At 42.7% G+C, this 12,500-nt stretch overlaps 1 protein-coding gene across 1 annotated transcript in view; it reads right to left on the bottom strand.

Moving 5' to 3' along the window:
* Positions 1–8,526: 8,526 nt before the first annotated feature.
* gcm2 (glial cells missing transcription factor 2) overlaps positions 8,527–12,500 on the bottom strand; it is a 5,216-nt gene continuing 1,242 nt past the window's right edge. Inside the window, exons 2-8 of the mRNA XM_054623322.1 lie at positions 11,086–11,149; positions 10,727–10,915; positions 10,535–10,647; positions 9,877–10,002; positions 9,534–9,790; positions 9,014–9,254; positions 8,527–8,841 (exon numbers count right to left, since the gene is read on the bottom strand). Coding sequence (XP_054479297.1) covers positions 8,527–8,841; positions 9,014–9,254; positions 9,534–9,790; positions 9,877–10,002; positions 10,535–10,647; positions 10,727–10,915; positions 11,086–11,149 — 1,305 coding nt within the window. The remainder of the gene's footprint in view (positions 8,842–9,013; positions 9,255–9,533; positions 9,791–9,876; positions 10,003–10,534; positions 10,648–10,726; positions 10,916–11,085; positions 11,150–12,500) is intronic.

Raw genomic sequence — 12,500 nt, forward strand, 5'->3', positions numbered from 1 at the left:
GTTCTTCTTATGTTGTTCTATCAGTGTTTCATCTGTTCTCCTTCTGTGGTTCTATCAGTGTTTCATCTGTTCTTCTTCTGTGGTTCTATCAGTGTTTCATCTGTTCTTCTGTGGTTCTATAAGTGTTTCATCTGTTCTCCTTCTGTGGTTCTATAAGTGTTTCATCTGTTCTTCCTCTGTGGTTCTATAAGTGTTTCATCTGTTCTTCTTCTGTGGTTCTATCAGTGTTTCATCTGTTCTCCTTCTGTGGTTCTATCAGTGTTTCATCTGTTCTTCTTCTGTGGTTCTATCAGTGTTTCATCTGTTCTTCCTCTGTGGTTCTATCAGTGTTTCATCTGTTCTTCCTTCTGTGGTTCTATCAGTGTTTCATCTGTTCTTCCTCTGTGGTTCTATCAGTGTTTCATCTGTTCTCCTTCTGTTTCATCTGTTTTCTGTTCTTCTGTGGTTCTATCAGTGTTTCATCTGTTCTTCCTCTGTGGTTCTATCAGTGTTTCATCTGTTCTTCCTCTGTGGTTCTATAAGTGTTTCATCTGTTCTCCTTCTGTGGTTCTATCAGTGTTTCATCTGTTCTTCCTCTGTGGTTCTATAAGTGTTTCATCTGTTCTTCTTATGTTGTTCTATCAGTGTTTCATCTGTTCTCCTTCTGTGGTTCTATCAGTGTTTCATCTGTTCTTCTTCTGTGGTTCTATCAGTGTTTCATCTGTTCTCCTTCTGTGGTTCTATCAGTGTTTCATCTGTTCTTCCTCTGTGGTTCTATCAGTGTTTCATCTGTTCTCCTTCTGTGGTTCTATCAGTGTTTCATCTGTTCTTCTTCTGTGGTTCTATCAGTGTTTCATCTGTTCTCCTTCTGTGGTTCTATAAGTGTTTCATCTGTTCTCCTTCTGTGGTTCTATCAGTGTTTCATCTGTTCTCCTTCTGTGGTTCTATCAGTGTTTTATCTGTTCTTCCTATGTGGTTCTATCAGTGTTTCATCTGTTCTTCTTCTGTGGTTCTATAAGTGTTTCATCTGTTCTCCTTCTGTGGTTCTATAAGTGTTTCATCTGTTCTTCCTCTGTGGTTCTATAAGTGTTTCATCTGTTCTCCTTCTGTGGTTCTATCAGTGTTTCATCTGTTCTCCTTCTGTGGTTCTATAAGTGTTTCATCTGTTCTTCCTCTGTTTCATCTGTTCTCCTTCTGTGGTTCTATAAGTGTTTCATCTGTTCTCCTTCTGTGGTTCTATCAGTGTTTCATCTGTTCTTCTTCTGTGGTTAAATATGTATATTTATATACAAGATCTATGTATATATTTTCACAGGTGTGTGTGTATCTGTATGTATGTGTATGTGTGTGTGTGTATTTGACATTCCTGCTGTGGATCAGTGACGAGGACAAAGACACAACATCCATCATGTGACAGGTTCTCGGTTCTCCGTCTGCAGGAAACACCTGAAGCTCACAGAGACTCACCTGAGGAGGAAATATTAAAAAAGAGAACAGAAAACCCTCCTACCTGTGTGTGTGTGTGTGTGTGTGTGTGTGTGTGTGTGTGTGTGTGTGTGTGTGTGTGTGTGTGTGTGTGTGTGTGTCAGTGTGTGTGTGTGTGTGTGTGTGTGTGTGTGTGTCAGTGTGTGTGTGTGTGTGTGTGTGTGTGTGTGTGTCAGTGTGTGTGTGTCAGTGTGTGTGTGTGTGTGTGGTGTGTCAGTGTGTGTGTGTGTGTGTGTGTGTGTGTGTGTGTGTGTGTGTGTGTGTCAGTGTGTGTGTGTGTGTGTGTGTGTGTGTGTGTGTGTGTGTGTGTGTGTGTGTGTGTGTGTGTGTGTGTGTGTGTGTGTGTGTGTGTGTGTGTGTGTGTGTGTCTAATCTCTGTTTACTGATTCTGGATTAAATCGTTTAATCTGTTTGTTTCTGAAAACAAATGAAATCTGTTTCTTCTTCTGCTGAACAATTAAAGTACTTCCTGTGTTTCCACCACAGAAGAAGAAGAGGACATGCTGGTTGATTATCCACTGATCCCTTCACATTAAGGCCCAACACCAATAAAGGATAATCTGATTATTGATTATCATCTGGTGTCTGTCTGTGACTCAGTGCTGACGGTAAACCCCGCCCACTGGGCTGTGATTGACAGCCAAACGTTTTTGATTGACAGCCAAAGAGAACAAAATCATTATTTTACTTCACTTCAGTTTGTTTATATAAAAATGTAAATATTTCAGGATTTCAAATTTCAAAACTTACATTTTTCTGGTTTCTTTTGAAACTAAAAACATTTAATAATTGAAGTGAAGAATCATAAAATAGAAATGCAGAATATTTTATTATTATTGGTTCAAATACAAACTAAATCAAGTCAGTCAGACCTGATCCCACAGAGACCAGTGGGTCCGTCAGACCTGGTCCATCAGGCAGCAGGGACCTGGGTTGAGTCAGACCCCCCCCCCCGGCTGTCTCCTTCAGGTCCGGACTCGTCAGTCTGGTTCTCGTCTCTTCAAAGATAAACTTCATTCTTCTTCACTCAACCACAAACACTTCCTGTTCTGTCAAAACAGCAGAAGAAGAAACAGCTGCCGCTCCCTGAACACGGGAAACACTCACAGACCTCACACTGTACCTGGTCCTGGTCCTGGTCCTGGTCCTGGTCCCGGTCCTGTTGTTCATTCTTTAACAAACTCGTCTCTTCTTCTCAGTTAACTGTTGCACTCTCTGCTTTAGTTCATTTTACTACCAGAACCTTTAAATCTGAATCTGGTCTAATGGATCCCTGGACCTGGTCCTGGTCTGATACCTGGACCTGGTCCTGGTCTCATACCTGGTCCTGGTCTGTATACACACACAGGTGTGAATGATGTTAATGAAAAGCGGTTCAGGTAGTGAGTGTTCTGATCCTCATGTCAACAGTTTGTCCTCTTCGTGAACCTCAGCGTCTGAGAGCGTCTCCCTGTTACCTGTCCAGGTGTGTCTACTGCCTCTCTTACCTGTGTTGCTCTCTGTTGTTGCCTGTTGTTGCCCTCGTTGCCGTGTTGCTCTCTGCTAGTTTACGTTAGCGTCGTAGCGGCTCGCCTCTCGACCCACAGCAGCAGTTGGTTTTGAAAACACTTCAAAGACACCAGCATGTTTCTGTTGGCGGGCGGCCATGACGGTCTTCATGCCTACGTGATGTTTGTACGAGTCCTGACAGCGACGACGAAGAAGAGACGAATGAGAGATAAAGGAGAGATAAAGGAGAGATAAAGGAGAGGGACGGACCGATGAGGAGAACAGATTAAAAGGCAACAGGTACGACTGGTTTGGATCCAAATAAACAACCACAGGTCAGCTGATGAGGATCCACTCCATTCATGCTCCCCAAAGGATGAACTGTGATTCATTCATGTTCCCCAAAGAATGAACTGTGATTCATTCAGGTTCCCCAAAGGATGAACTGTGATTCATTCAGGTTCCCCAAAGGATGAACTGTGATTCATTCATGTTCCCCAAAGGATGAACTGTGATTCATTCATGTTCCCCAAAGGATGAACTGTGATTCATTAATGTTCCCCAAAGGATGAACTGTAATTCATTCATGTTCCCCAAAGGATGAACTGTGATTCATTAATGTTCCCCAAAGGATGAACTGTGATTCATTAATGTTCCCCAAAGGATGAACTGTGATTCATTCATGTTCCCCAAAGGATGAACTGTGATTCATTCATGTTCCCCAAAGGATGAACTGTGATTCATTCATGTTCCCCAAAGGATGAACTGTGATTCATTCATGTTCCCCAAAGGATGAACTGTGAGACTTTAAGACATTCATTGTTCTCAGAGTTCTCAGAATGTTTCCATTGTTTGACTTTCACCTGGAGTTCCTTTAATCACCTCTTCTTCTTCTGTGGTGCTTTAATTCAGCGACCAGCTGTTTATATTTATATTAAACTCTATAACATATTAATATATATTATATATTTATATATTTATATGTAATATATATTAAACTATTCACGCAAAAACTACAAACAGCGGGGTGTCGTCTGCATAAAGACATATTTTACTTATGATATATGAACTAAAGTCATGTTGATTTAATGGAAACAAACGTCTGACACATGTTTAAACGTTGAAAGCATTCAGTAAAACAGTAAACTTCCCTCTGAAGCAGCTCAAAGCTCTCAGAATGAATCTGAAGCTGCTGAACTTCTTATCGACGTCTGAGTCACAAAAATATCCTGATGAGAGACGAGTGATAGAGATCAGACCGGCACTGTCCTGTCCCTTTAAGAGGGACCACGCTAGTGTGAGTCGACCTGCAGCGATAAGAGTTCTCACGGCACGGAGACACACACACACACACACACACACACACACACACACACACACACACACACACACACACACACACACACACACACTCTGTAATTATGCTCTGTGTGTTTTTGCAGTTTGATTTTTTATTATCTTTCATCTCTGTTTCCAAAGTTGCTTCTTTGGCTTTGAAGCTGATATGATTTTCATTTATTTCTGGAGCAGCGATTGTTTATAGGGGCCCCCCACCACCACCACCACCATCACCCCCCCACCCCCAGCTCTTCTCCAGCTGCAGCACTTCGTATCCGTTCAGTCGCATCATTAGTGAAAACATCTTCATTTGAGTTTCTGTATTTCAACTTTTATTGCGACTTTAACTTTGGTGACCTTTGACCTCTGAGTTTCCTTCACTGACTAACAGCTGAGGAGTTTAACACTTTGAGCATCAAACTAAACCTCCGAATATACAAAAGTTTTTCACACAACAAAAGTGAATACTTCTGGATTTGATCTCTCCTGTTATTCTTCTACTCCGTAGATGATGTTCTTTGTTTTAGAACTACAGTTCCCATAGTGCTTTGGGGGATGTCAACAGGAAGTACAACGTTGCCATGGATTCAGACCTGTGAAGGACACAAACACACATAAAGAGGTAAAAATGAAACAGCAAAGTATTGTTTACATTTCCTGCAACCTCGTAATTTGCTATAGCCTCCATTATTAACTGTAAAAAACATTAATAATAATCGAATCATTCGTCTGCTTATGACAGCAAATAAGTAACTGTCTCTCTCTCTGTCTATCTGTCTGTCTCTCCCTCCATCTGTCTGACTGTGTCTCTGTTGTAAATCACAAGCATGTAGCATCAAATTGAAAACATCCATTAGTGCGGAGCCACATCAGAGTGAGGGGACGGATGGACGGATGGATGGGGGGTGTCGTTGTTTGGAAAAGTATCTCATGTCAGATGATTTATTTAGCGAAGAAGAAGAAGAAGAAGAAGAAGAAGAAGAAGAAGAAGAAGAAGAAGAGGAAGAAGAAGAAGAGGGATGAAATGATTTGCGTGTGAAAAAGCAGCGATGTAGATCAGCAGAGAAAAAGAAAAAGACGATGAGGAGATAAGAAGACAGGATGATGATGTGAAAGGATAGAATTACACGGCTCAGGATTATCTGCTCTCAGCTCACCTGGTCCACAGGTGAGACACAGGTGAGGCGTCGCCTGACGAGCTCAGAGCTGCAAAACATCCTTCACCAACAAGAAAACCAAAACTAATCCAGCGGCCAATCAGAAGAGAGAACTTCCTTCTTAAAAACATGACTGGAGAGGAGTCCTTCTGTCCAGGTCTCATCTGGTGTTGGACCCTCAGTGTGAGGGTGAGTGTCCATCTACAGGTGTTGGACCCTCACCTGGTGATGGACCCTCATCTGGTGATGGACCCTCATCTGGTGGTCTCACCTGGTGATGGACCCTCACCTGGTGATGGACAAACCATTCAGCTACTAGTTTCAGAGGGTGTTACGTTTTATTTATTGTCCTGAACCTAATCAAGTATTAATGGATGTTAATGTACTGGCTCATCCTCTGAACACTGATCATAATCAGGTAGGGATGGATGTTAATGTAAACTGGTTCATCCTCTGAGTACTGAGTGATGGTAATGTAAACTGGTTCATCCTCTGAGTACTGATGGATGTTAATTTAAACTGGTTCATCCTCTGAGTACTGATGGCTGTTAATTTAAACTGGTTCATCCTCTGAGTACTGATGGATGTTAATTTAAACTGGTTCATCCTCTGAGTACTGATGGATGTTAATTTAAACTGGTTCATCCTCTGAGTACTGATGGATGTTAATTTAAACTGGTTCATCCTCTGAGTACTGATGGATGTTAATGTAAACTGGTTCATCCTCTGAGTACTGATGGATGTTAATGTAAACTGGTTCATCCTCTGAGTACTGAGTGATTTTAATGTAAACTGGTTCATCGTCTGAGTACTGAGTGATTTTAATGTAAACTGGTTCATCGTCTGAGTACTGAGTGATGTTAATGGACGGTGGAGAGAGATGAGTCGTGTGAGGCTTTAAGGTTCACAGTGAGGACAGAACGTTCCTGTTCTGACGCGTTCTTGTCAAAACAACATTTATTACTCATTCAGACTGAAACCATCCAGCTCTTTGATCCTCTGCTGCGGGGGGGGGGTCACTCTGAGGCTCTGGACCCGGGAGGGGACCCAGATCCACCTGAAGACGGTCCCAACGCTGTGAAGACCAGAACACCGCTGGAGGTCCATCTCATGTGGTTTCATAGCAACCAGTTTTATCATTGAGTTCATATTTAAACATTTAATGATTCTGTGATTAAGAACTCGTGTTTGAAGTTTATAGAACTTCATGTTGAGGAGATGAAGAGATGAATATCATCATGGATATGTATTTATAATTAATGTGTTTAACTTCATTAATGTTGTGTCTGTATTCATCAAACTACTAACAAGGAAACTTCACTTAAATATACATAACATTTATGAAGCACCTAAGCTGTAAAACCTCCAGTGGAATGTTTATGATTTTTGATATCGGCCTGTTGACTTCAGAATATTTCATGTTTACTGACTGAAGAATTAAAGATATGAATCATTTTTACTTAAACGATAAAAGGAGAACCCGTTGTGAGCTGGTTGGTTCATACTTTTAGTGATTGGTGTGATATTTAAATATATAAATATATTTTTTAAATATATATATATATATATATATATAAATGTAAATATAAAACAAGGGTCTGTACAACAGTTGGTTTAATGAGAGACGTTCTTTACATCAACGTGAGAACATTTAACATCTTTTCTTCTGACAGATCTCACTTTGTTTGTTTCATTCAGAAACAGTTCAACGTGTTTCATTCTGCAGATTCACTGATTCAATAAATAACCAAAACAATAGAAAACATTCCGAATGATTAATCCTATAAGTGTCTCTGAATGCACGGACATAAGACCTCTATTTTAAATCTTAAATCTTCAGGTCAGAACTCAGGATGCTTCTTACTGAAATATGATCAAACATAAAACCAGCTTCTTTGTGATGATTATATTATGTTTTAATATTATGTCAAAAAAACTGAATTCTGATTTGAAGGTTCAGACTTGACTTTGGAAACAACAGTTTGGCCGTAAATTCACCAAACATTGCTCTTGTGGTGTTTTTGAAGCTTTCAGCCACATCTCATGGCCTTCCTCAGCAGACAGAGTCCCTCAGTTGTAAATGAAATAAGGGATTGTTTAGTTTATTGATATTGACCATATCTGCCCCGTCCCTGGGGACCCTAAAGGAGGTGACACACCTCACTTCTGGGGACCCTAAAGGATGTGACACACTTCACTTCTTGGGACCCTAAAGGAGGTGACACACTTCACTTCTGGGGAGCGTAAAGGAGGTGACACACTTCACTTCTGGGGAGCATAAAGGAGGTGACACACCTCACTTCTGGGGACCCTAAAGGATGTGACACACTTCACTTCTGGGGAGCGTAAAGGAGGTGACACACTTCACTTCTGGGGAGCGTAAAGGAGGTGACACACCTCACTTCTGGGGAGCGTAAAGGAGGTGACACACCTCACTTCTGGGGAGCGTAAAAGAGGTGACACACCTCACTTCTGGGGAGCCTAAAGAAGGTGACACACCATCCCACTGACATGATAACATTATCTCAATGCAGAGAGCATTTCCACTCTAAATATGCTTGTGTTGAAATTCTACATTCAGGTCATGGGGCAACAATCCAAACCATGAAATGAGGAAGGCAATGAGATGTGGCTGAAAGCTCCAGAAAAAACAAATGAGTCTTCTGTGGAGGTTTCTTGGTCCAACGGAATCTTTTTTTTAGGATCTCAGTTTGACTTAAATCTCATTCCCATCTTGTGGTTTGAATAAATAGAAGAGCTGGAAAAGGTTCTTCTTTGGGAACATGGAAGTTCTCCATGAATGTCTTCAGAACGTTTCTCATGGACCAAAGTTTGGGTCCAGTTGGAGTTCTGTCCTGATGATCCACTTCCTGTCAGCTCCTGAATCGTCCAGTCGCAGCAGCAGTTCAGAAGGTCCGTCAGAAAACATCATGTGGTTCGATACGGTATCTGTCTGGAGAGTACCGACGGTTATGTCATAGGAATAGTATTAGTAACAGTAGTCTCATAGCGATACGGTTGGGGTATGCGTAGCGGTAGTCGTGGTAACAGTAGTCGTGGTGACGGCGGTGGAGCTGCCTCAGTAGTCGTCATAGCGATATGTGTTGGGGTACGCGTAGCGGTAGTCGTAGCCGTCGGCCCGCTCGGTTTTGGTCTGCAGAGGTTCAGGCTGAAACGACAGAGACTTGATGACTCCACCCGACTCCTCCGTCACCTTCACCTCGGTGGAGTACGAGGAGGAGGAGGGATCGTCCAGCAGGGAGGAGCAGCCGGGGAGGCCGGGAGGTTTAGGAGGAGCACAGGGCTGATAGGACGGGAGGCCGGAGGAGGGTTTAGGACACGACTGGTAGGAAGGGAGCGCAGCAGGAGGCTTCGGACAAGGCTGATAGGAGACCTGAGGAGGAGCAGAGGTGGTGTTAAAGGGAGGCTTAGGAGGAGCACAAGGCTGATAGGAGACCTGAGGAGGAGCAGAGGTGGTGTTAAAGGGAGGCTTAGGAGGAGCACAAGGCTGATAGGAGACCTGAGGAGGAGCAGGTCTGCAGACCGTCCTGATGAACTCTACTCACCTTGGTTGTCGTGGTAATGATGGTCTGCAAAGCGGCGGGTGACCCGGGGGTGTTGCTGGGGTAACGGCAGGGGTACTCGGCACTGTAGTAATGGTGGTTGTCACCGTAGGGGGCGGAGCTCTTCAGCAGCTCCTTCCAGCCTGCAGGAGACTTGGTCTGGGGGTCGAAGGAGGAGCAGGAGGAGGAGAGAGGAGCCGACGATGAGGTGGAGGAAGAGGAGGAACCCAGGACCGGAGCCACCCTGCACAGAGACCAGGATCTAGTTTAGACCTGTTTAGACTATCAAGATCTGGTTTACACTCTAAGAATCTGGTTCAGACCTGTTAAGTCTGCTATGTCAAGGTCTGGATGAGACCTGATCAGACTGTCAAGACCTGCTAGGTCTACTAGGATTTGTTAGAATCTGGTTTGATCAGATCATATACTTTCAGGATCACACTTGGTTAGACTGCCAGATTCTGGTTTCACTCCAAATGTATTTAAAGATCCAGGATCTGGATCTGGTTTGTGCGAGGCTGACCTGGGGTCACAGAGGTCAGAGGTCATGGGATACGAAGGCGAGGTCAGGTATCCTTGGAACTCGTAGCCGGGCCGGCCCATGTAGAGCCGAGGATTGGCTGGTTTCTGCAGTGTGGGTGGGGCCTCTCCTAGTGCATTGTGGGGGTTGTAGTAGGGCTCTGGGCTCTGGAATGCTGGGTAATGCTGCGGGAAACTGGGCTCAATGAAGGAGATTCTGTCTGAAGGATCGACACAGGAGAGGAGGGCGGGGCCAAGAGCCTGAAACAGGAAGCAACAAACAAACAGTCAGTAAACAATAAAGAAGCAGCGTCAACAAACAGCTGTTGTTGTTTATTGTTGTCGACCTGCGGCTCCATGAGTCGTCTCTTCGGAGTGAACGGAGGCGAGCTGACTCGTCTCTTTACTGAACTTCTTCTGGCTTCGGTCTCGGACTTGGACTCTGGTCTGGGATGATCGTGGACCCCCTTAGCCTGAAGGACCACGACAACAGTGAGCACAATAACAGACTGTTTAGAACCTGGTGCCAGGTTGTATGATTAGTGTGAACACTGTGTACCATACTCCACACGTAGAGGTGGTCTGGACTCAGTTCATTAACATGGTTCCATGTGGTCTAAGGGAATCTAACGATGAGACATCAACGAGGACATATTGAGCAGATTTATCTGGTGATTGTAGTTTGATTCTATCTTTTGTTTGATGAGGAGCTCTTCACACCGTGGTCGTGGCTAGAAGGTAACCATAGCAACATAAACTTGATGACGAGGTGCGGATCCATCAGGAACTGGTTTGGACGCGTTCACAGATCTTAATCTGCTTCAAACCGGCTCAGGACGGTCTAGGTGTTATAAAAGGCTTGAGGGTTCAGAACTGTGTCAACAAAACCTGGTTCAAAGGTACTGGTCTGTCATTCAGGATCTGATCTGCTACAGAAGCTATGTTATCTAGCCCAGTTAGCATGTTAGCATGTGTGTTTTAGCAGTAGAAGGTAAAGGTGATGACCTGGAAGAAGATGGACTTTCCGTCGACCCTCCAGAAGTTGGTGACGGGGTAACCGCTATGACCGCGACACGGCAGCAGCTCCAGACCGGCGCCGCAGCTCGGACACAGCTTCTCTGAAACACAACGGTCCGGTCAGCTGACAGGCGGGACAGGTGGAGGATACCTGGATTAGGGTTCTGGTTCTGCTCTTACTCTGCTGTTTCTGCCGGGCCTTGTCACAGATGGCGGGGCGGAGCTGCAGCCGGGAGCCGTCGGGCAGCGAGCAGCCGCGGGAGCAGACGACCACGCCCAGACACGACTTCTTTAGGATCTGACAGTTGTGGTTGTTGGTGTTCCTCATCGCCCAACCGGACAGGTGTCTCTGAGCGTTCTTATCCTCGGCTGGAGACAAAGCACACGTTTAAACCTGCAACCATTCAACCTGTACGGAAGATGTCACACTGTACGGGTGATGTCACACTGTACGGGTGATGTCACAGTGGACAGTGTGATGTCATTGTGTGTTTCATATTTAGACAATAGTTCTCTGTTTGAGATGAAACGTTTCTCACCGCTGTAGATGTATCGAACGTAACCGTCTGTCCACTCCTGGAACGGGTCGAACTGCTTTGTGTCCTTCAGACAGACAGGTATAGACAGACAGACAGACAGACAGACAGACAGACAGACAGACAGACAGACAGACAGACAGACAGACAGACAGACAGACAGGTATAGACAGACGGGTTAGTTACAGTGTCTGATGACTGTTAAAGAGTCTCTCCGTCTCCTTTAATGATCGGATGAAGAACTCGTTTCTTAAACTCAGTTTCTATCGAACACACACGTTTAGTCACAAACCAATCAGAGGTATTGATCAGCTGATCTCAGAACCTCTGTTTGTTTTGGTATCACTGAAACACAAAAAAAAATATGAAAACCAGTTCTTCTGTTTGATCAACAACAGAGTGGAGAGCCAAGTCAGCGGCTTCACACACACACACACACACACACACACACACACACACACACACACACACACACACACACACACACACACACACACACACACAACCTTCAGAAAACCTTCACATAAACATTCATCTGTTCGTTATCTTGTTTATAAGTCGATCTGCTCTAAAAACATAAATCTGTATTTCAATAAAACAATAAAACAATAAAACAACGATACAATGAAACTATGAAATAATCTCGTATTAAAGAGTTTGAGTCACATTATATTAAAATATGATTTAAATATAATATATATAATATAGTTATGTTATAAAACAGGTTCATATTCTGTGTTTTTTAACGCTGATCTTTGAGACTTAATATCTGAGAAGTGACAGAAATGAAAATAAAATATAACTGAACACCATATACACATTATTAATAACATGTTTTCTATAATCTTTCATTTCTCAGGTGGATTCCTGCTGAAAGATTAAATATGATTCAACATTAAATATGATGACGGCTGGTTTCAGTAGAATTGACTTGATATAAAGAGTTATATATATATATATTATATAATTTAATGAGACGTTTTAAAATGACATTTACATCTTAAAGTACAGAAATAACTTTATATATAAAATATCATATTTAATGTTGTGACTGAACGGATGAAGATGATCTGATTTTTTGGAGTCTTTAGTTTTTGAGGTGAAGTCATAATTATATTTTCTGTAAATATATTTTATTACATTTATAAGTTTTAGGAGACTCCGTTTTTTACAGACTTTAAGGATAAAATAAAAGTCCTCATTAAAAATACAAAATGATATTTAATGTTAAAAGATAAACAGCGTGAGATGATTGGTTGGAAGATTTAAAACATCATTTATCAGGTGGATTTATATTAAAATATACATTTTGAAATATAATTAAGATCTTTACACATTAATAATATCTGTTAAATATAATTAATATCTGTAAACAGCTGATCAATAATCAAACCTGAACTAAAAACTCTGTTCAACGT

This window comes from Anoplopoma fimbria, chromosome 21 (assembly GCF_027596085.1).
Source record: "Anoplopoma fimbria isolate UVic2021 breed Golden Eagle Sablefish chromosome 21, Afim_UVic_2022, whole genome shotgun sequence".
Classification (NCBI taxonomy): domain Eukaryota; kingdom Metazoa; phylum Chordata; class Actinopteri; order Perciformes; family Anoplopomatidae; genus Anoplopoma; species Anoplopoma fimbria.